The sequence below is a fragment of the Eurosta solidaginis genome, chromosome 2 (genome assembly GCF_040869045.1).
Source record: "Eurosta solidaginis isolate ZX-2024a chromosome 2, ASM4086904v1, whole genome shotgun sequence".
Taxonomy (NCBI): Eukaryota; Metazoa; Arthropoda; class Insecta; order Diptera; family Tephritidae; genus Eurosta; species Eurosta solidaginis.
The window spans coordinates 172,977,750-173,003,068 of record NC_090320.1 but is presented as its reverse complement, the minus strand read 5'-3'; the positions used below and the strand labels follow the sequence as shown (position 1 = coordinate 173,003,068).

Sequence of the window (25,319 nt, the reverse complement as noted above, 5' to 3'; positions counted from 1 at the left end):
TGCCCGCCACAAAAAAATATGTTTGGACAGCAAATTGTATGCTATGTAAAGAAAAAAAATAAAAAAAATAAAAATCTTCGTTTTGGACGAAGAGAAGAATTTGCAGAATGAATAATTTTTGTTTTGTATTGCCCTTCACTTATCTCTTCAACTTTTCCCCAAGTACGCTTGTAGTCATGTTTTATTGATGGCCTTTATCAAACGGCACGGTTCCCGAAGGGTATTTGGCTCCGTTACCGGTTCCTCAGACTCGGGTTTTTGGGTACCCGTTTGCATCTTTTTATGCACCCTAATATAATGCACATTTAAACTCGGCATGTATATGTACATACGTTGGTATAAGTATATGGACCGTCAGTGCACGGACTTTACCGCATTGGTAGTTTGACCAACCTTTTTGACCCATTTTTCATTTTCAACTACGTCTACGTCTTCTGCTACCAAAATTTAGATTCTACTAATATTTCAGTATTTTCGCACTGAAAACGTATACGGCGATCATTTTTAAAGTGTCTAATTGCCAAGCCCACCCAACTAACATTAGGAGGGTATAATGATTAAAATCAGTCAATTCTCTTAAAAATTTGTGAGCAACTTTAAACAAGAAATGAATTTTTGATAAGATAATATAGTAAATATTTTCTGCGCTATTTTTCTAAGTTTTTTTTTTTTTTTCTTTTTTCTTTTTTTTTTTTCGTGAATAATTTAAACGAAAATAAAAGTTTTACGTAAACGATAACATGCCGAAATCTGTTATTTGGTGGCAGTATTTTGGGCACTTGGGAATATTCTTGCTGTGATTAGACGTTTTGGTACATGTTTGTCAGTATTTCACACTCACGATACAGGAAAAAGTGAGTATCGTATAGGCATAAGCTATGTAGATATATACAAAGGTACATGTAATTTTGTCTTGTTTACGTGTTTTAAAGGTGTCATTTCCTTGAAATGCGTGTTATTTGTTTTACAATACATTAATAATTGTTTGGTACAAATATGAACGGTAGCTGTTGTTTTCTTGGTAAAAATTACCAACTACTACTATTTTAATTTTTTTGTGTCTACCAACATTTTCCTCTTAAAAGGTTCGCGTACTGGTAGATATTTACCGGCAGCAAAGACAAAAAAGAGAAAAAAAATGCTCGGGAACATTCATACACACATACGTATATTGAATGGAAAATCCCATGAATTGGGACAACGGGATGACATCGTACGATTTTTTCCCGTTGCGTTTTCTTTCATCTCCTAGAGCGCGAGGCGTGCGTACGCATATCGAGACAAAAAGGTAAGTGCTTCATAAATTGGGAATTTGATTATTAATATATTTCTTTTTATTCATCAATAAATTTTTCTTCTTTTTTTTTCTTTCAGATGTAAATTTGGATGGCATATTTCCATGATCCATCGTAATTATCCAAATGCAGCTAAACGTTCCCCGTGTTAAATAGTCCGTGGTTCCGTACAGACACCATATCGGCACCTAGTGCAGAACGGCGTGATATTAAACGCTCAATAGGTTTCTTCTTAACTCTTCAGGACAATAAAGGTAATTTCCCTGTAGAACTGGAAGATCTTAAAAGCAAAAAAGCAACTTAATTGATGGAATGTTGCTGATACTGAAGGCGATAATGCGCTGAAATAGCTCAGTGAATAGTGTTGCGTTTGATTTGCTAGTGATGATCAACACATTGTCTACATTTCATTCAACGAACGGGCTGCCCAAACTTTGCCGATGGACATGATGCTCTGTCATATACTTTTTATGCCCTGCAACAACAGCTACAGCTCGAACGCATCTTTCCTTTCATTTGTGGTCACAAGAGATATTTACAAAGGGAAAAGTACATACTTTTGCAATATGCACTTTGTTAGTGCCAAAATCCCTTATTTTTGTCAAACATTATTTTGGATAATTATTATTATTCCTAATTCCTTTTGGATTATTATTGATCCTGCCTACAAATGTCTGCAATTAACTGTTTTATTAGGGTGTGTGGCCCACTTCTATTGCAATTTCTATTGTTATTAGCACCAATAGCGCCAAACTGTAGACGTAGTATAAATATAATAGGGACTGTGATGCATTATACCACTCCGAAATGTACAACTTTAATGGCCGGGTGGGTCGTATTATTTGCTTTGGGTGATTTTGATACATCTTCACGGTTATTAGACTTTGGGGGTGGACGAGGCAAGTCTTCCGCTGCTGATAATGGATTAAAATCTTTTAAATATTCATCCTGCGGATGGCAAAGTGGTAAACTATCGGCCAATTCCTTTTTAGGGTTTGTAATATTACGGGCGAGGGGACGAGAATAGCCATTACGCTTCGGTGGTTGAGGTTTTTCTTTGCGTGGAATTTCCGGGACAACAGCGACCTGCACCGTATCGGAGAACTTTACTTTATTCTTTTCACCAACAGCATTTCGTCCGTTGCCTCCACTAACGTGTGAATCTTTTGCATGCCATTCGCTAGTGTCGTACTGCTACCTTCATTCATAACAGTAGCACCGTTTGTTTGTTGTGCGGAAGAACTATTTGAAAGTATAGATGCGGTCGGCTTCTTCTGTAATAAACGCTTCTGATGTTCCTCAGTTGTTGAAGCCAAAGTAGGAGGTATTGTGCCTGATACTAATGGATGTTGATAGTATTTAGGCTTGTACATGCCCGAATGCGAGGCTATTACATTCGAATTACTAATGGACGTTGTTGTGGACGCGATTGGAACTGGAAGGGAATGCGTGAGCTTTTGTGACAGTGGCAAAGAGCTTTCATCTACCAAAGCTGGTGATGCATGATGCAGATATGTTGTTGCGTTGGCATGCGTATGCGTTTTGGATGAGGCTGACATAAGCGTATGTGCATTGTTTCGCGCAAGTAACGTATGTGTGGGAATATTGTTAGGTGTAATGACATCGGCGGGGAGTTGTTGTTGCCATGGTAACAGTGTAACTGGTGTGGCAGCAACGTTACCCAATTTAGCACAATTAAAATCACTGCCATTTTTTAAGGACAATTCGGCAAGGGTACTGTTTGTATTAGGCAGTCCAATCTGATTTTGTGAGATTTTCAAACTTCTTAACGATGGCAACGGTGGCACGTAATTTTTTTAAAAATCTCCTTTTTTTTGATTACTGTAACGCAGCACTTTGTTTCGCGCTTTTTGAATTTGCAGTTCGGTATATGTTGATTGCGAGCAAGCTGACTCAGAGCGATAATCAACAACCAAGCTTAAGTTACCACCGTTGCTGCCATGCCTTTGCTCCGCATGCAGTATAGTCGCAGCTTGGTTAAATGCAGCTGCTGAGAAATCTATAAAGTTTACATTTGATATTGTTACATTGAATAGATCCATAAAGAGATCATAGTCTTCAATATCTTCTGCAACTTCGAATGCCTCTGCGTACATTTGTTTTCGCAAAAGATAAAAGAAAAAACGCCTTTTCAAATCGAATACTTGATCACTAAATTCATATTTTGTCTCTTCAGAAAGTGCATCGGAGAAGGTTTTCAGCGCTTTACTCATCAATTCCACACGTATACGTTTTGGTTCGCTACGATAGAAGACATAATTTGCAATTTTGTGTAGCGATATTAAACACATAGCGCCATAGGTTTCCCAATTCAACGCCACCAACAAATTGACAGCTTTTTCTAGTTGGTTTAATGATAAATATTTGTCAACCAAAACATCAGCGGTCAGGCCTGAATTGTGTATATCGCCACGCATTCCAGCGCCAGCAAAAAAACGTAAACAACCCAATGGACCGTGTTCGAAATGCAACAATAACAAACAATCGGTTTGTACATAAGGTAACAAATGCTGCACCAAATCAGGCTTGTGACTGAATGATATGCACAGCAGCGTTGGTTGTATTTTGAAATAATGTGAAAGATCTAATAAATTTAGTGGTGTGACATCTTCGCTTTGTAGTTGATTACCCACCGGTGTTAAGGCTAGATCAAAACATTGAAATTGTGCACGCTCATTAGCAACCATCACAATGCTGCTATCCGAATGCCAGTCGCATTGTGTGGGTATGATATCAATTTGTGATGACACTTTGGTAGATTGCTGTACCAGATCATGTAAACAAATTACTCATATTATTGCGTTCAAAAGCATTTGCCGATGTCATATTTGGTGGCATAACACACGGCCCCATCATGCCCATTGGCCCAAAGCTGGGTCCATTATTGAACGCACCAGGCCCTGACCGATATTGTGGGCCGCCTGAATGCAGCTGCCATGGTGGCGCATTACATGCCGGTGGACCGAATGGACCTAATAAGTTTTGTTGTGGTACTGCGTTTGCAGTCATTGCACCCATTGCTAAAGCACCATTGATGTGGGGTGTTCCTGGTTCACCGTCTTTGTTTTGTACAGGTGATTGTGTAATGGAGCGTTTACGTTTTGTTACTTTTTTAGGTCCTGTCGCCGCCGAGAGAGCATCAGAGAAGAGATTTGTCTCGACGAGTGTTTGAATTTTCTTTGGTGCAATTAATTTGATAGCGCCAGGTTTCTCATTTGCCACAGTCAGATTGTTGATATCGATCTTGGATTTCGGCTGTTAACCGAAAGGTTGGTGGTGGTGATGGCCGCTTCAGCGATGAAGGTAAGCTTGCCGGTATGACCGTACCTGGTGCTGATGTAGCAGATGTTGGTTTCTTTAAGCCTTTGCGCGATGGTGGTGGTGGCGCTTCCTCAGTTAAGCCATGTGAACGAAATTGTGATTTATAGGTTTTGACAGTTTTTGCATTTTCTGAATCACGTCTTATTTCAATAGACATCGAAGCCTTCTTCGAGGGTATTGTTATTGAAGTTGGCTTCGCTGAGTCAGCAGATTCATTTTCATCTTTTGGTTTCTTTGCAATGCGACCAAGTTTATCTATGGAAGGTGGCACTAACTTGGCAATTGTTTCTTTATCTTTCTCAACTTGAGTTTCTTTTTCACGCCCCTTTTCTTTTCCCTTATTTGTTGACAACGATGATGATGAAGTCGAAGATGGTCTATTTTGGCTCTGGGCACCTATCTGCCGGCAGTGGATATGTACAATGGGGAAATATTTCTATTTTATGTATCATCCAAACATTGAAGATGACGAACTCATGTCTCTTCTGTGTTGCAGTGGAATTACAAAAAAAGTCATATTTTTACGCCAATCTCCCATACTTTTCAAAATTATTCAACAGTGTAGAATATTTTTTGTGTTGAAAAAGTTTTGTATGATTGAAGATGGTGGTTATAATTTTTTATGAATTTGTGTTGATGTTTTTGCTGCCAATAATGTATGATTTTGGTAGCTGGTAGCATCGCTCAGCACTACTTCGTGTTGGCTTGGAATTGGCGCTTGCGGAGTTTGTATTCTCATTACTTGGTGTTCTGAACCCTCTTCTGGTGCCGATTGACTAACTGCGGCAGGTGTGATTGTTGTTTGTTTCGTTTGTTGTGGTGCTGAGATCGGCATCGAACTCAGTGGCTCTGATTCGGAGAAATCAGTATCGGTATATTCACCATGAATGCTCTTTTTACGTTCTACCGTGCGCTTATATTCATTCAATTCATCATCGGTTACATTATCGAATGGATTCTTAGCATATGGTGCTTTATAACCGGCCGCATTATGTTGATAGCCACGTTGTATGATTCCCTTGGAGGCGGCGCCCATTAGCACGACATGATCGCCAGCTGGTGAAACGGTGGCCTCGTTAATACGATTAGCTTCGTCCCATGTAACACCCTCGAGTATGTGTGATTGTGGACCTGCGGATATTGTATCAGCCCGTCGATTATCTTTAATCAGTGGCTGTATGCGTTTAAATTCTTTTGGATTTGTGGCAGATATCGAATCTGCGTTAGGTTATTGCTTGGCCTCGTTCCTTTGGCTGAGTGCATCTGCGTTCCGTGGCAGACCCTGAGTCTGCGTTAGGGTTCTGGTGTCCTCGCTCGGGGTGAGTGAGTGAAATGGGGTTTGGTTTTGAAAATTAAAAATAAGTGTTTTGTGGCAGATGGGGATCTGCATTAGGGTGGTTGATTGGCCTCGGTGGGCGAGCGCTGGGTTTTGAAACTTTGAAAATTTAAAAAAGATTATGGGCCGAGTGCCTTTGTTTTCTGTTGCAGACCGAGGGTCTGCGTAAAGGCTTTTCTGGTATACTCGTTATGGAATAACGAGTGAGTGGGATGGGTTTTTTTTGAAAATGAAAAAATAGAAATTTTTTTTTTTTTTTTTGAACGGAGGGATGTGGAGGAACGGGGGATTGTTAAGCGAAGCTTTTGGTCCTCGCACAATCTATCTCCGTGGGAAGAAGGATCAGTTTGACCAAAGGTCGTCTGACTTGACCCTTCTCGGTTATGAGGTCGACTACACGTACTCGGTTATCTTCGCCGGGGTGTACGTTGACGACTCTGCCTAACCTCCATTCGTTGGGAGATAAGTTGTCCTCTTTGATGACAACTAGATCTCCCACGTGTATATTTTCTTTGGGATGCTTCCACTTCACTCGTTTTTGAAGTTCGGATAGATATTCCACCTTCCATCGCTTGCAGAAAGTATGATGGAGGGCTTTGAGTTTCTGCCATCGATTGATCATCGAGGCAGTGCTCTCACTGGCATCCGGTTCTGGTGGAGCCAGCAGGTGGCTGCCGGTTAGGAAATGTCCTGGGGTTAGTGGCTCCAGGTCCGTTGGGTCATTGGACGCCGGGCTGAGAGGCCGTGAATTTAGGCATGCCTCGATCCGGCACAGAAGGGTTTGGAACTCCTCCATGGTATATTTATGGAGAGAAGCGACCTTTTTGAAGTGGCTTTTGAAGCTCTTCACTCCCGCTTCCCACAGGCCGCCCATATGCGGAGCGCCGGCGGGAATAAAATGCCAAGTTAATGCTTGATGGCTATACTTGGAGACTGTTTTGTCTCGGCTTTCTGCCAGGAAGGCTTTGAATTCCGATCGTAGAGATCGGGAAGCTCCGACAAAGTTCGTACCATTGTCGGAGTAGATGTTTTTTGGACATCCTCTTCTCGCGATAAAACGCGACAAGGCTGCGAGGAAGCATGGGGTGCTCAGGTCACTAGTGGCCTCTAGGTGGATGGCCTTAGTGGAGAAACAAACAAATAGGCATACGTAGCCTTTTGACAGTCGACATCCTCTACCGCGGTAGCTTTTGATGTCGAAAGGCCCCGCAAAGTCTACCCCGGTATTGGTGAACGCGCGGGTAAAAGTAGTCCGTTCGCAGGGAAGGGTACCCATAAGTTGGGACTGTGCCTGCTTTCGATGAATAATGCAGGTTTTGCAATTGTGGATGACGGCTCTGATCATGGTCTTGACATTCGGTATCCAGTATTGGGTTCGGATGAGACGGAGCATGAGCTGGTTCTCGCCATGAAGGGAGTCATGATGAGCCATCATAACTGTAAGGCGAGACAGTCTACAATTGTACGGCAAGATGATCGGATGACGCTCGTTGTATGACATGTCTTTTGACGCCCCTAGACGCCCCCCTGTTCTAAGAATGTCATCTTTGTCGATATATGGGTTGAGTGACAGTATTTCACTCTTTCGGTCGATCGGTTCCCTATTTTTCAATTTTAAATATTCTGTCCCGTAAAACTGTTTCTGGCAGACTCGTATTAATGCTTGAGTCGTTGCCTTAATCTCATCGGCTGAGATAATACACGCTTTTTCGTGGAACGAGGATTTTGTTCTTGGGTGAGTTCTTTTATAAAACCTCCTAACATAGGATAGAACCTTTAAAGCCCTGGGCAAATTTGAGAATCGGTCGAGAATATCTACATGATCTACCCTTGTCGTGGCATATGTTTGTGCCCTCTTCTCCTCAACGGACGTTTTGTATTCGATCTCTTGTGCTGGCCAGTGAGAATTGTCTTCTTGCAGCCATGAAGGTCCCTGCCACCACAACGAATTGTTGACCAACTCTGATGCAAGTAGTCCTCTGCTTCCTAGATCCGCTGGATTAGATTCCGAGTCCACGTGAAGCCAGTCCTTGCTACCGACCATATCGATGATCTTAGTGATTCGGTGTGCGACGAAGGTTGACCAGGAACAGGGCGGCTTTCTTATCCATGCGAGTACGATGGTTGAATCCGTCCAGAGGTGAACTTTTACGGGTCCCAAATGAATATTTCGGAATATTGATTCCATCATTTCTGCGAGAAGCACGGCGCCGCAGAGTTCTAAACGTGGTAGCGAGATGGTTTTCACTGGAGCTACTCTGGTTTTTGCTAAGAGTAAGTGAATGAAAACCTGATCGTCTCTTTTTACGCGCATATATATCGCTGCAGCATATGCTTTCTCGGAAGCGTCACAGAAGCCGTGGATTTCTATTTCGCCTTCCGGGGAAAAATTTACCCACCGCGGTATCCGTATGTTATCTATTTCGCCATAGTGTTGGGTGAAGGTTTTCCACCGTTCTAATGTGTTTGGTGAGACAGGCTCATCCCATCCGGTGCCTTCTAACCAAATATTCTGCATTAATATTTTCGCCACTATGACCATTGGGGCGAGCCACCCTAATGGGTCGAACAGCTTGGCGATGGCTGACAATATTTCTCGCTTAGTTAGTTTTTCTGGATGCTCCAGTGGTCCTGCTTTAAAATAAAAGAGATCGGAGTGCGCATTCCATCTTATGCCTAATGCCTTCACGGTGCTGGTGTCTTCGAACGCCAGAAAGTCTTCGCTTAGTCGATCAGTTTTCGGGATGTCTTTTAGAACTGCCTCCGAGTTTGATGTCCATTTCCGAAGTGGAAAGCCAGCTGACTGTAGTACCTGTCGTATTTCATCCCTTGCCTTAATGGCCGATGCGATGGTGTGTCCTCCCGCTAATACGTCGTCTACATACATGCACTCTCGCAGGATGCTCGATGCTGTTGGATGGGAATGTTCCACATCGTCAGCTAGCTGTAGAAGCGTTCTGATGGCCAGGTATGGAGCGCAGTTAACTCCAAACGTTACAGTCTTTAATTCGTAGAGGCCTATTGGTTCATTAATGTCCTTTCGGAAAACAATCCTCTGAAATTTTGTATGGTTGGCATCCATCCAAATTTGCCTATACATCTTTTCGATGTCACTATTAAAGACAAAGCGATACAGTCGCCAACGTAAAATTAAAATAGGCAAGTCTGCTTGGAGTACTGGACCTGGGTGGAGTATGTCGTTTAGACTAATGCCATTTGCCGTCGGACTTGACGCGTTGAAGACGACGCGCACCTTGGTAGTGGTACTTTCCGCTTTTACAACGGCGTGGTGGGGCAGGAAATAATTATCCGAATCGTCGGATGGTATATTATTCTTAATTTTTCTCATATGTCCAAGTGTTTCGTATTCTGACAACACCCGAACATACTCTTTTCCTAAATCTTGGTTTTTCAGTAATCGCCCCTCATTTCTGAAGAATTGTGAACATGCGCGCTTTAGGGACGGTCCTAATTTAATATTCTCAGGGTAATCCTGCCTGAATGGTAGCGAGACTGTATATCTTCCACTTTCATCACGTTTTGTTGTGTCCTTGAATAATTGTTCACAATACCTTTCTTCTTCATTAAGCATTTTATTTTTGGGAACATTTTCTATCTCCCAGAAAGCTTTTAATTGGTTGTCCAATGCAACCTCGTTATAAAATGACATGATGCTCTTCGTTGGACTCGGTGCTTCGATGCGACCGGTTAGTATCCAACCGAACACTGTCTCTTGGGCCAAAAGTGTATTTAGTACATTCTTTTTCAGACCGCTCAGTATAATTTGGGGATATATGTCTCCTCCAAGTATGAGGTCTACGTCTTCGTTGATGTAGAACCTCTTGTCTGCCAACACCAAGTCTGGGAATGCCTGCATAGTCATGGCGTTGATATGGCAGGATGGAAGATTCCCAGTGAGTTTGGCTAGGACTAGAACGGGTGTAATCAGGCTGAAGCAAGCATCCACTGGTGAACGTAATTCAATTTTGGATGCCTCTTTCACCTGAGCTGACACCGCATTTGTGATGCCTGAAACTTGGGCATGCATTTTCCTCGCTGGCAAATTGATTCTGCGTTTCAGTCTTTCAGTTATAAAGGAACATTCAGACCCTGAATCAATTAATGCCCGCGCGGAGAAGTCGGTACCATTATGGTGAATGTGTACGCGAGCAGTTCCTAATAGCACACCTGTGCTGGAATTCGTATGACAGGATGTCACATTTTTGTTCCCGTTTGAACCTGGTTTTTCTTTTTCCTGTCTCGCTAATGCCTGTCTAGAAGTAGAGGGCCTATTATCGTAGGAGTTTTGGGGCGGGTTGTAGGTGGTGTTTTTCTGCAGGGTATCCGCATGCAGGAGCGTATGGTGACGAGAGTGGCACGTATTGCAGTTGTAGGAACTGGTGCATCTGGTCACTGTGTGTCCTGGGGATAGACAATTCAGACACCCACTTGTAGATTTTATGAATTTAATCCTTTCTGGAGGGGTTAACTCGCAAAAGCGTGAACAGTTTCGTAATCTGTGCTCTGCGGACTTGCACATTTTACACATTGCCTTTGACGTCGGTCTGGATACCTTTGTTTGAAAGGCACCAAGTCTTTTCGTAGGGGGTTCTGTTGATTGTCGCGACGCGTTTGGTTTTTGCACTTTCGAAGTGGCATGCCCTGTAAAACCAGACACTGTTTCAAGTGTCTGAAACCGATTAGACAGGAATTTATCCATATCCTCCCACTTGGATATGTCCATTTTATGGTCTATACTTTGCTCCCAAAGAGCCAGCGTGCTCTCTGGTAACTTGGTTGAGCAAAGATAGGTCAGGATTGCATCCCAATTGGAAGTGTCAATTTTGTGGCATTTGAGGGACGAAATACAATTATTTATATCATTTTGCAGCTTTTTTATTGAACTGCCACACTCACTTTCTACCTTTTTTAAGTTAAATAAAATTTGTAGTTGTGTGTTAACTAAGATACGTTTGTTTTCGTATCTTTCACACAAGTTTTTCCAGGCCATCTCGAAACCTTCATTTGTGAGAGGGCATTTTTTTACGATATCTTTTGCTTCGCCCTGCGTTTTGTTGTTGAGATGGAATAACTTTTCCACCCCTTTCAAGCTGGAATTGTTTATATAAATTGCCGTGAAAAGGTCGCGAAAAGTTGGCCAAGACAGATAATCCCCTTTAAAAACTTCCGTATCGCAAGCAGGGAGGCGAATTTTATGCCCATGAGGTTCTTGCTCAGGGTTGACGTTCTTTTCATCCTTCTTGTATTTTTCTGCCTCAGCAGATATAGACGCTGAACATCGCACGTAGATTGCGTATGCTGCCTTTTGCTTCTTTCTGATCGCCATAACGTCATCCGCTGACACCTCATCAGATCCCAATAGCGAATCAAACGCAGACTTTACCTTCTTCCACAAGAGCCGCAACTCTTCCTGCTGTATTGCAAGGGTGTGTTTGCTATGGTCGCCCTCCGGAATAAGGCTGTAATCTTTATCAAACTCTGCGATTGATTCTGCTAAACGGATGTAGGTTTCCATTGTTTTATTTACGTTTATTAACGAGAAAATTTCCGATTAGAAAAATAGAACTCTTCTGAGTAAATATGCCTGCCCAGCCCTAAATAAAAACTATTGAACTTCGAGTTTATTATTTATTTTGTTTATCGCAGACTTTTTGTCTTGGTAGCGACAACGAAAAGGGTTTATTTTATGGACTTTTTGTCACAGCAGCGACACCAGAAAAAAGGTTTAATTTACAGACTTTTTGTCTCAGCGGCAACAACAAAAAAGGGGACCACTCGCCACCTCCACAAATAATGGGTGTATTTTGGTGAACGTGAAAAAATGCGTGCGATATTGCAAAACAAGCGCCAAAAAAGTGTAAAAAGTGTTTAAAAAGTGAAGTGAGCACCGGATTAATTAATTAAAGTGAATTTAATTTAGTGTTTGTGAAGTACAAAAAAAACAACAAAAACCTATTTAGTATGGTGCGGAAAGTGAGGTTAGGTTGCCCTCTTCCTTGTGTTGTGTCTGGAAACCTTACCACTGGTGGGGGGATAGACCAGATAATCACAAGGACTGAAAATAAAGGCTAACAAACCGAGTGATTTAACCTTTAAATTAGAAAAATAAAGTGGTGCTCACTAAATCACTTCACTGTTTTCACTTTTACTTTCAATTTTTCGCGCACTGCACGGGGTTTTTTTTTTCTTTATTTTGCAAAAAAAAAACAACACTCAAAAAAAAGTGGCAAGAAATATAAACTTTCTTCTCTTTGTGCTGTGGCTCCGGTGGCTCTGCTAATATGTGTTGTGGCAAACCAATTTTTGTAGGCAAAATGTGCTGTGGCTCTGGTATTTGTCTAATATAAAGGCTCCAAGTTTTTCCTTGTCAGCAATTGGTGGCAAATAAATTTTTTTTTAGGCAAAATCCTTCGGCAAATTGTCTAGTAGGCAAAATTGTGCTGCGTTGTGGACTGTAATTTGTAGGTGCTTTTAGTTCCTTTTTCGGGGAGTAAGGACCAATGTTCGGCCTGAGTGCGTCGTAAACCGGCAGTGGGTAGGCGCACAAGGGTCGATCTTGGGGTGGATGGTTCGCTCAAAAGAAATAAAGGAAACAAACGCACAGAGGATTTCCTCGTTATAATAATGTTTTATTAAGAGTGTTAGGAAATATGAGTGGATACAATATTACCTTGGTGTTGAATGTGACGGTGGCGATCTTGGGCGATGTGTGCTGGTTGGCGGTCAATCGAAAAAGAGACCGGTTATCCCGTTGAGGACAACCGCTAAGCCGCGAAAAAGTCCTCTGGTGTTAAGGAGGGGAAAAGCCACACATACAACCACCCCCACATATACGTGCATGGGTGCTGACAACCTGCACACACACACGTGCATGTGTATGAAACGCATGCATGTGCATGCATGCACACAAATGTAGGCGTGAGTGTGGGTGGCTGGAAATATTATTAAAACATTAGGGAGGGGCGCCGTCAATCAGGTAAAAGTTAGGCATTGGGCCTAAACAGATACGGTCATCTCTAAGTCGATGCTAAGCAGTGACTTGTATGCAAATCAATAATTCAACCATTATGTCTACACATATGTACGTACACGTAGCGGAGAAGCAACGCACAAACATATGCAGATATCTTATCTGAGATGCTCCCAAAAGTATGCAATTATAATTGTGTGTCGCTCACAAATACACGCGCATATGAGAGCTATAAACGTGCATCTGTAGTAATAATTATATAGCAGTAACTATGTAAGTAAATTCTGGAAGAGGCTAGAAGTATGCAAATGAGAAATCATAGAGTATAAAAGGCGACAACAGTAGAGGCACGACAATCAGTTTCATTTAAGCAAGCTATTGGTTGTGAAGTATCAGTATTATTGTGAAGTACTTTAATAAAGGCCATTTTGCATTATTAAATATTGGAGTTATTTATTCAACGGTTTAGCGATACGAACGTTAGCAGAAGGTTGCGAATAAGAGGATTTGCAGTAAATTCGTTACAATATGAAAATTGAAACTAAGTTATAGTTATTAATTGTATATGAAGCTGGTGGTGAAATTCTCCAAGAAAAACACATGAATTGAATGAAGAACAGCATCGGGCAAAGATAGCTGCCCTGAGGAACGCCAGAAGAAACATTGATGACCCCAGAAAGTGCTTAGCATTACGGGAGCCCTGAAAACAACCCCGACGTCTGCATTGTATGCCATTCTGCACATCCCACTTGTAGACCTGGTAGCAAAGAACATAGTGTTAACTGCAACAAGCTCGGTGCCTCGGGGCAGCTTGAGCGCTGACCATACGGTCATAGTAGTATAGCGTTATCAATCATAAGACGAACAGACTACCTGATTTCCTATCAGCGCTTCGAGGGGATGTTAAGGTCACAATAGAGGTGGACAGTTGCCGCAAGGGTGCTCAAATTGCGGACTAGGCGATACATGTGTACACAGATGGTTTCAAAGTAGTGGAAGGAGTAGGGTCTGCGGTATACTGTGCTGATCCGGAAATAAACCGATCCTGCAGGCTGCCGGATTACTGTAGCATTTTCCATGCGGAAATATTAGCCGTAGCCAAAGCAGTAGGAACCCTGGAAGAGAATAGCTTAAGATGAAACCGTGTTAGCTTTTATATTGATCGTCAAGCAGCAATTAAGGCAATAATCATCTTAGCACAGCATCTAAATGCGTGTTGGAGTGTAAGCAGTCTGTGGAGAGAATCGGCACAGGGAGAAGCATACATCTATATTGGGTCCCAGGGCATATGGGAACTAGCTAAAAAGGGCGCATTCCTAGAATCTTGCTCCGTAGACGTCCCAATTAGACTGGGCGGGATTAAGTGAAGACAAGATGTGCACATGACGTTTGCAACTCCGAAGATTTGGTGTCATCTGGGCCAGATGACGATGAAGAGGATGGCCGAATGTAAAAAATGGTCACCGTCTAATATAAGTTGCCAACAACAACCCCTGTGACTTTATGTTCCCGTTGGAATATGGTCATATTATTTCCAGTCGTTAATTACTCTCTCAGTTGATCCCGTTGTTTATTGCAGTTGATCCAGTCGTTTTTTGATGTATCCGTTGGTCCAGCAGAGTCAGTCGTAGAAGTCCGTCGAAAGCCGTCGGTGTTTTTCTAAAGCATTAAATAAATTCGCGAAACGCAAAACTTACTTAATACAATACTTTATATATTTTCTATACTTTTAAACAAAAAATCATTAAATTTGTGAATTTGAAACATATTGAAATAAAACTATAAATAAATAGTGAACAACATTTCCATAAACATTAACTTTCCTTTTTACATGTATATGTTTTTATTTCAATCATTTATACAAATATTATACGATGTGTAGCTAGAAACTTTTTTCAATTGGATTATTTCGATTCGCTATACACCGTTCAAATTTTTGTTTTGCTAATTTCTTTTGCAAATCGCTTGAGATTTTAATTTCTGGATAAATTCGGAAAGTTACTCGCGATGCTACAGTACATATTTATTACATAGCTATTTGATAATATATTTTTTTTTTTAAATTACTGATTTTTTTTTTTTTTTTGAGAAGGTATTCGCTTGAGATTTTTTTTTCTGGATAATTTCGGAAATTACTCGCGACATACCGTTGTTAGCGAATGCTAATAATACACAATTTTTCTTTGATAAGTTTAGCTTTTTTCCTGTTTTCCATATATCTGTTAACTAAATAAAATTGTCTCACCGGGCAAGAGTCTATATCTTTATATTTTCTAATTATATATGTAAGTCCTCATAATCACACAATTTATATTTGAGTTTCGGTAAAAACCAAAGAAGTTAGGAGAACGAATTTTGTTCGACTTTGTTAAAATTTGCAGACGCTAAGCTAGCTTTAGAGCTTAGTAGTTGAGTTTTAATTTTTCTAAATATACACACTAATTTTTCTGATATATCCCAAATTTAACCATTTCGACCCATTATGTCTGTCCGACACAGTTGCGAGAATTTGTTGGAATTAGGCGCACAGGATAATGAGAATGTAGATACGTCGGAGGTTGCTGACGGTAATCCGTCCAATTCATTCACGGGACAGGGAAGTATGTCTAACGAATCACATAACAGAAATCGTGGAGGCGGTAGGTCTCAAATAATGACTCGATCCGTCACCCTAAATCGGAATTTATTAAACACCAATAGGGCCAACACCATTTACTCTCCTAGGGCGGGAAACCATACCCTTAACTCTCCTAGAGCCAGAAACCATACTAATCCTACTCCTCCCAGTTTACGAGTCGTCGAAGAAGAAGCACGAACACGTCAGCTTATTCAGGAATCCTTAAGCGATTTTCGCGAACAAATAAGGGCACAGATAGGAAACGAGCTAAGTACGTTGCTGGCTAATTTATATGTTGGGAGAAACCTCGAACCAGACTGGCCACGATATTTGTCACTTATCATCGAACGACCATAACCAGATACACGTCAGTCAGATGCGCGTTCGTGGGATACACCGACTCCCAGGTTACTAAAATTATTTCTAGCTGGCACATCCGTTTCACCGGAACGGCAGATGAAATGTCGGTAGAGGACTTTATCTACAGTAAACTCCTTGACGAAACAGTCCCTAAATGGCGACTTCGATCTTTTGTGCCAACATGCCCATATGCTGTTTAGCGCTAATGCACAAGCGTAGTTTTGGCGTTGTCACCGTGAGTTAGACATCACCTGGAAACAACTTTGTGAAGGACTCAGACAGAAATACAAAGACCACCTCAATGACTTCGATCGCAAGGAGAACATACGGCGACGAAAACAAAAGCCACACGAGTCCTTTGATAAATTCCTGGACGATATGTTGTCAATGAAAGATCGATTACGTATTCCAATGTCCGATAACGAGTTAATAGAAACTATGTTAAGAAACCTTAAGCCAGAGCTTAGACATGAACTACTCCATTAAGCCAATAAAACAAAAGCACTACCCAATATCACCTGCTATGGAAAAATTTTGTGCAAAGAAATCGATCGAATGATAGAATTAGGTGTTATAGAAGAAGCTCCAAACTCGTCTTGGTCTTCGCCGGTGGTTTTGATCGTGAAGCCTGGAAAAGTTCGTTTCTGTCTAGATTTGCGAAGAGTAAACGAGGTGACTGTTAAGGATGCATATCCAACCCCAAACATTGATGGGTTGCTAAGCAGGCTTCCCCCTGTTCATTTCATTTCCAAAATTGATCTGAAAGATGCATTCTGGCAGATAAATTTGGAAAAGCAATCACGGGAGAAGACTGCCTTCACAGTCCCTAACGGCCATTATATCAATTCACAAGGATGCCTTTTGGATTGTGTAATGCGCCACAAACTATGTGCAGGCTTATGGACAAAGTGATTCCGTATTATTTAAAATCTAATATATTTGTTTATCTTGATGATCGTCTGATAGTATCGTCTTCTTTTAACGAGCGCTTACTACACATGTCCGAAGTCTCCACTTTATTGCGGAAAGCTGGCTTGACAATTAACGTTCAAAAAAGCGCATTTTGTTTAAGTCAAGTGAATTATTTAGGTTATGTGGTAGGAAACGGAACTCTTCAGGTTGACCGAGAAAAAGTAGCTTTAATCCACGATTTCCCTGTACCAAAGACAGTGCGCCAACTTAGGAAATTTTTAGGTATGACCGGTTGGTACAGACGGTTCATTGATGACTATTCGATCACAACATTCATTTAACGGAACTACTTTCAAAGAAAAAGCGATTTGTATGGAATTACGATGCACAGAAGGCTTTTGATACTTTAAAAATTAAACTGACCACGGCCCCAGTCCTAATTCACCCAAATTACCAAAAACCATTCATTTTACAATGCGATGCTAGCAGATGACAATGGTCACGAACGACCAATAGCGTATATGTCACAGAAATTAAACAAGGCGCAAAGAAATTATTCAGTTACAGAACTAGAATGCTTGGCAGTCGTGTTGGCAATAAAAAAGTTTAGGGTGTATATTGAGGGACACGAATTTAAAGTTGTAATGGATCACGTCAGTTTACGTTGGCTTATGCGACAGAAAGATTTGAGTGGAAGATTAGCCAGGTGAGCCATCAAATTGCAAGGATACAATTTTACCGTAGAACATCGGAAGGGCAAGGACAACGTCGTAGCGGATGCGTTATCGCGAATGTACGAAGATACGCCTTGTACTGAAATAGCCGACCTCGACCTCGACGTCTTACCGGAAATAGATTTGAATTCCGAAGCATTTGACGCTCCAGACTATGAAGAATTGAAAAAGAAATACAAAGCTGCAAATTTACCTGATTATCAAATTATTGACAATTTTCTCTATCACCGAACCGAGCGTGTAACAGGCGACGAAAACGGAGACGATGGTGTGTGGAAATTATATGTTCCCGTAGAACTACGTTTAAAACTTATAAATGCTGCTTATAATCAACCAAAATCAGCGCATGGTGGTATAGCCAAAACGGTGGAACGCATCCGAAGAACATTTTTCTGGTCAGGCATGATTGTGGATATTAGAGATTATATAAAGAACTGTGAAAGATGCCAAACTTCGAAAGCGCCAACACAATGTCTTCGACCCCCAATAGGAAATCAAATACCTTCAAACAGACCCTTTCAAGTTTTGTATATGGATCTAATCGGAACTTTTCCCCGCTCAAAAAAGGGAAACATAGGACTGCTAATAGTATTGGACCATCTTACGAAATTTACCTTTTTGAAGCCGTTTGAAGTTTACATCTCGCCTGATAATAGATTATATAAAGAAAAATATATTTGATTGCTTTGGTGTTCCTGAAAGTGTTGTTACGGACAACGGAAGTCAGTTCAAGTCATCAGACTTTGACCGCTTCCTTAAACAGTATGGTATTGCACACACTTTCACAGCTATATATTCGCCGCAATCAAACGCTTCTGAAAGAGTAAATCGCTCAATTAACGAAGCCTTGAGAGCCTATATTCGCAAAGATCAGCGCGAGAGGGATTTGTTCACCAGCAGCATTAATTGCTCCCTTCGAAATAGTATACACCAATCTCTAGGGTATACACCGTATTATTCAATATCTGGGCAACATATGATAACCGATGCCAAACATTATGAACTTTTGTGGCATCTAAATCTCATAAACGAGGGTGAAACAAAACTTTTGCGAGTTGACAATTTCAGATCATTAGGGAAAACATAAAAACAAACCTTGGACAGCGCATCAACGTAACGCAGTTAGATACAACTTAAGGACTAGATCTAGATCATTCGAATTTGGCCAAATAGTAACCAGACGGAATTTTGTACAAAGCAACCAAGCAGCATATTTTAACGCTAAAGTAGGTCCAACCGGGGTAAAGGCGCACATAAAAGAACTAAAAGGAAACTGTCATTACATTGTGGAAGATATGAATGGAAAAGAAGTGGGAACATTCCATGCCAAGGACTTATGGTAGTTGAAAGACACTTAAAAGCACTTATTCGAAATTTTATTTACCTTTTATTTTGTTTGTTACCTCACCTATATTCAGCTATATTGCTTGTTTTCCACACGTACACAAGAGTACGTGAGTTATATACCTACACTCAATATGAGTAATAAATATTATTATTATTGTATTTATCGCTCTCATTAAGCCGATGATTAAAAATCCCTAGCTCAACCTTATGCTCGGATTTTATTTCTAGTTAGTCGTTGGTAAGGTGTTAATAAGTGAACTAGTAATTGCTAGTGCCATACAAATTATATGTCTGTCGTAATATAACTTTTACAAGAAATAAAAACTAAAGTATATGTATAAAACATATTAAAAACGAACATGCTTTAATTCTTTAATTATTTAAATAAAAGATGAAGGACTTAAACGTATGGGTTTACTTCTCCAGTTATTTATAGTAGAAGTAAATCCAAATCTGGTGACGAATCGTAATAAAAAATAAATTGAATTGACGCATATAACAAGAACTGTGAATTATTGTTAATGTTAACTATAAACGTGAAAAAATCTATAAAAAGCGGTGTTATATTCCACAGACATATATATAAATTTGCTAAATTGGAAAAAACAATGCTTAAATAACGCAAAAACAAATTTTAGCGGCAGAAAAATTTTGTTTTTACTTCAAAGTGTGAGTTAATACAAACATCTCCACACCTAATAAAAGATATTTAAAACTTTGTAGAATATTAATACCAAACAAGGAAAGACCATTGGTGCAGTAACATACAAATTACGAAAACAAAAAATTGCTTAAAAAGTGAACTTTGCCGTCGATTTGCAAAACTGTAACCCGTTATATCGGTATACTCTATTCCAATAATTGATAAAGAGAATAAAAACTAAAAGAGTGAGAATAAGTGTTATTTTAAGTGGATACACATTTTTGATCACTCCGCATTTTCGAGCAAATGTTTCTAAACTTAAGGTGTATATATGCATCGCTACCGACAGTGTGCAGTTTAATACTCAATGCTGCCAACAAACTGAAACTTGTTGCGTACAAGTATATGTTGCTATGCAAAATTTAAGAACATGGTTTGTGCATATACATGTTGAAAAACAATAAAAAGTTGCTTAGCAAAATTACGTTGCAACGAAACAAAAACTTGTGTATAAATAAATGTTGTCATGTTGTATTAAAAACATGAAACATTTTAACTTTTAAACCAGAAATAAAGAACTAATATACAACTTTGGTACGGCCTTACCTCTGAAACTTTTTCGAACATATCAATAAATAAATATAAATAATAACAACAAAATAAAATGGCACTGATACTAGCAGAGGCGTTAAGAGAAGCACGCAGCATACCATTTTTTGATGGGCAAAGAGAGTATACAATCACACACTATATAAGAGACGTCACAACAATTTTATCGCTGACAAAGTCAGAAGAGCAACATATTATTTCCACGTTTTTTTGCAACAAATTGAGCGTTATATGTCGTTGAACAACTTACCGAATCAAGCTTTCAAGACATATGGTCTAAACTAAAGGAAGAATTCGGTATCAAATCTATATTTTTAAGCCTAAGAAATTACGCAATGAATGTAACAGTTTTAAATATTGAAGATTTGCACAGTAAGTTAGGAAGTATTTTACACACTATGAATGCAAAATATAATTTAGAAGGTGCAAATGATCCTTTATATATACCACAAAATAATTCAAAACTAATTTTTGACGTTTACTTACAATACTTGCCTTTTAATGTAAAAAATTTGTTGCTACAAAATAAAATCAATAATATGGAAACTGCTCTCACATACTATTTACAAAATAATATGTTAAAAGATATTAATCTAAACAGTGGTACTATGAAGGTTTATGTTCACTCAAAAAATAATACTTTTAATCCTAATCTCCCTACTAGTTCCAATGCGTTCCTTCATAAAAGTAATACAAAGAACATAGAGAAAATGATGCAAGTTTTTATAGAAATAATTCAAGTAGTCACTCTAATTTCAACACAAATTATAAGAAACCTACTAGAAATCATGAAAATATGAACTATTATGCAAATTTTAACAACAATTTTAATAAAAATAACAACAATAACAATTAAGGCAGAGATAATGTCAGTGGAAATGTTCGGGGTAGCCCTAGTGGTCATAGAAACTTAGCATATGCAAACAACTACGGGAGTTTTTCAAATAATAATAGGCAGTCCCATGTTGTTCCAATGGAAGTAGACAACATTGCAAATTTTCAGATTTCTCCACATCGACCAACTTACCCCTGATAGATTTAACCTTTGAAGGTATTTTAATAAGGTGCCTAGTCGATACCGAATCGGCTACCACATTAGGCCACCTTCGAGCCTTTGGTAATTTCAGCAGCCGAAGGGCAATAGAAAAACCTATCCTTGTAAAAACACTCTTTGCATCCGAAATCATAACAGAAGAAGTCTTGGTAAGTACTCCTGCAGAATTTGATAAAGAAAACGAAACAATTTCCATTAAATTATTAAATTTAAAGAACAAGCCATTCCACTGCATACTGGGACTAAATATTCTAAACCCCCTAAACTTTCTCATTGATTTTTCACAAAAGGTAGTACGTGTCGGTAACAAGTCAATTCAATTCGCTACTAATAACGTTTCAAATTACTTTCCTAACAATACAAAATTTTATGCCTTTTGTTTCGAAACTGAAACATATCCTGACAACTTTCTCTTAGATAAGAACAATTTTCAAATAGATCTATTAATTAACTCCGATTTGATTACTGAAGAACGGCGTCTGTTAAAATCATTCATATTAAAATATAAAAATTTGCTTTTCCAAGAAGGACAGTATCTACCTGCCTCAGAATCTGTTAAACATCAAATCATAACGAAACCTCATGCTCCTCTATATAGTAAAAATTATCGATATCCATATGCGCTGGAAGAAGAAATAAATACACAGTTGAAGTTGGATAACGGAATAATTAGGCCCAGCAAATCACCTTGCAACTCCCCCCTGTGAATTGTTGAAAAGAAATCAAGTTGCGGTAACAAAAAGAAATGGCGTTTGGTAATAGATTACCGAAAACTTAATAGTCTTAGTGTCGACGATAAATTTCCATTGCAAACATAGAGTCACTTTTTGAAAAGCTAGGACGAGCGCAATACTTCAGCACAATTGACCTTGCAAAAGGATTCTACCAAATATTGATGGATGAAGCTGATGTAGAAAAAAAACCGCTTTCTCTGGGCCAAATGGGCATTACGAATTCACACGCATGGCATTTGGTTTAAAAAATGCGCCTGCCACCTTCCAGCGCATGATGAATACGATTTTAAGTGATTATATTAATAAAATATGCATAATTTATATGGACGACATATTAATATTTTCTACATCTATAACGGAGCATTTTAAGAGTTTAACTAAAATAATAAATCGTTTGTCCGAAAACAATTTAAAAATATAATATGATAAATGCAATTTTCTATCAAGGTATACAGAATTTCTAGGTCATATCATTACACCCGATGGTATCAAACCAAATTCGCAAAAAATAGAGGCTATACAAAATTACCACATACAGTAAAACAAATCCAATCCTTTCTAGAACTGACGGGATATTACCGCAAATTTATTAAAAACTATTCTGCTATAGCTGCCCCTATAATTAAATATTTGGGAAAAATTGAAAACATCAATTTAAAGGACAAAGAATATATTGAGGCGGTTGACAAGTTGAAACTCATAATGACATCACCCCACTACTAGTATTCCACGACTTTTCCAAAAAATTTGTCGTGACAACTGATGCAAGTAATGTTGCAATAGGCGCTGTCCTTAGCCAAACTAATAAGCCAATTTGTTTCGCTAGCCGCACATTAAATGGATCCGAGAAACGTTACCATACACTAGAAAAAGAGCTTTTAGCAATAGTGTGGGCGGTGCGGCACTTCAGACCTTATTTATTTGGATGATCATTTGTTGTACAAACCGACCACCAACCCTTAAAATGGCTGTATTCCATGAAGGATCCAAGCCCACGAGTTTTGAGGTGGAAAACATTGCTTAGTGAGTATGAGTTTGAAGTTGACTATATCAAAGGTAAAGAAAATAATGCGGCTGATTTTTTAAGCAGACAAACAGATATTTTTTCAGTAGGAAACGAGGAAAACTATGACATTAAGTCTTTGTTTGAAAATTCAATTGAAACGGTGCATTCCGCAATTGAAAATCTAAATGAGCACATCCTTTGCCGTCTTTCAGTGAGTTTTACAGCTTCGGCTCGCGCTCAATTCTCACGGGAATGCTCTGGATTATTGAGAGACTTGAGAAGCAGATGTCGTGACATTTTCGCACACGTGAAATGTGATAGGCAGATGTCGCCGCTGTTTTTCATTTAACTCATCGGCGAAAGGCTAAGCAACGACATCTGTTTTTGAAAAAGTAGGCATATTAAAGGCCGCGTTGCCAACATAAAAAGAAATAATTAACAAATTATCTGGCTCACAAATTGAACCATACTTCTATATGGATTTATCCGGCTCAAATCGTTGTTGTTGCATTTACATGCAAAATTATTTATCTGGCTCAGAATTTTGCCACCGGATGATAGCTCTTGTCTCTGAATCAATGGTAAATAAATACACAACTCAAACACGACTGGTGAAAAATAAAACCGTTGAAAGCGGAGTACTATACAGAAAACATCAAATCCTTTATATAGCTCAAGCAGATCTACACAAAAGTAGTTACCTTACAGATCTATTTAGAAAATATATAAAGAGGGGAACAATAGGAATTCATTCAGAGCTTCCTAATAACCTATACAACATTGTTCAAGAAAAATTAATAAGTTTGTTTTCAAATGAGAGGAAATTAAAATTTACTAAGTGTTGTTATAAGGCGGTATACATGAAAACAGAGGAAGAAGTTCTAGAAGTAGTAGAGAAAGTACATACGGAAGGAAACCATAGAGGAGTTTTAGAAAATTATGAGCAAATGAAATTTACGTATTTTTTCCTTAACCTTAAAAAAATAATTAATAGGTTTATAAATAAATGCGATACATGCAACGAATACAAATACGCGAGAAAGCCTTTAAAAAAATTTTTTAATCACACCGATACTCCTAACAGTCCTAACGAAATAGTACATGCTGATATTTTCTATTGTTTTCGCACATGTCTTCTGACAACAATCGACAGATTCACTAAACTAGCTTCTGTACACAAATTACCCGATAGGAACATGGTCACCATTAAAATTAAACTTCAAGAAAGATTGGCTTTGCTAGGAAAACCTAAGAAATTAATAATTGACAATGAATTTAGCAATTCTCTCATAAGATTGTTCTGCCGCGAAAATGACATAGTACCCAACTTCACCACTCCGAATAGCCACACCGGCAACGCCGATATTGAAAGGCTTCGTTTCACACTGCTGGAACATATCCGTATTTTGAAAAACACTGAAAACTCTTTGGAAATAGAGGAGATTATGATTAAGTCAGTTGGTTACTACAATAATTCAATTCACAGCTAAACCAACGTAAAGCCGATAGATTTTATTAACAATAAAAACATTGATCTTAAAAAAATCCAAAATTTTACCTACAAAAAGAAAAAACATATCATAGAAAAAATGAATACTAAACGAGAAAACGTGCCAAATTTTGAAAACAACAAAGTTTACATGAAACCCCCTCTTGCTAGCAGAAATAAAACTTCCAAAAGATTTATTAAATTAACCAACAGTTTCTCCAATAAAATCGACATAGCTAATATTAAAAGGCCACCCAAAAAAGTTTAATTAAATTCATAAAAATATATATTTATAAATATATATAATGTTAGTATAAACAGGAGGAAAATATGGTAAAACCCAAACATGTATTTGCAAAAAAAAAAAAAAATTTTATTATGTGAAGCATAAAAAGAAAAAATTTAACATTGTTATCACAGTTCGGACATAAAATATCTTTTATTACATATAATGCCCAGGCATAATAAAAAAATATTTATTATAAAAAAAAAATTAAAATTTGAAATATACTGTAACAATTACCAAAAAAAAAAAAAAAAACAGAGAAATAATATATATATAACATTGTAACTTCTAAATTCGCAGGGACGCGAATTCATTAACTGAGGGCGAGTTATATACCTACACTCAATATGAGTAATAAATATTATTATTATTGTATTTATCGCTCTCATTAAGCCGATGATTAAAAATCCCTACCTCAACCTTACGCTCGGTCTCATTTCTAGTTAGTCGTTGGTAAGGTGTTAATAAGTGAACTAATAATTGCGGCGTCCACCGTGGTGTGGTGGTAGGGTGCTCCGCCTACCACACCGTATCCCCTGGGTTCACACCCCGGGCAAGCAACAT

The 25,319-nt window shown here is 38.9% G+C and overlaps 2 protein-coding genes and 1 pseudogene across 6 annotated transcripts in view; all 3 read right to left on the bottom strand.

Annotated features, from left to right (window-relative positions):
* Positions 1-25,319, bottom strand: part of haf (leucine-rich repeat and fibronectin type-III domain-containing protein hattifattener) — a 589,440-nt gene that overhangs the window by 61,856 nt on the left and 502,265 nt on the right. The gene's annotated exons all lie outside the window — the stretch shown is intronic.
* LOC137240046 (WD repeat-containing and planar cell polarity effector protein fritz-like) lies at positions 2,088-5,175 on the bottom strand (annotated as a pseudogene).
* Positions 5,248-8,907, bottom strand: LOC137240043 (protein hu-li tai shao-like). Its single transcript, XM_067765947.1, has 2 exons — positions 8,859-8,907; positions 5,248-5,855 (listed from the first exon to the last, which is right to left on the bottom strand). The coding sequence occupies exons 1-2, from the start codon at positions 8,905-8,907 to the stop codon at positions 5,248-5,250; spliced, it is 657 nt and encodes a 218-aa protein (XP_067622048.1).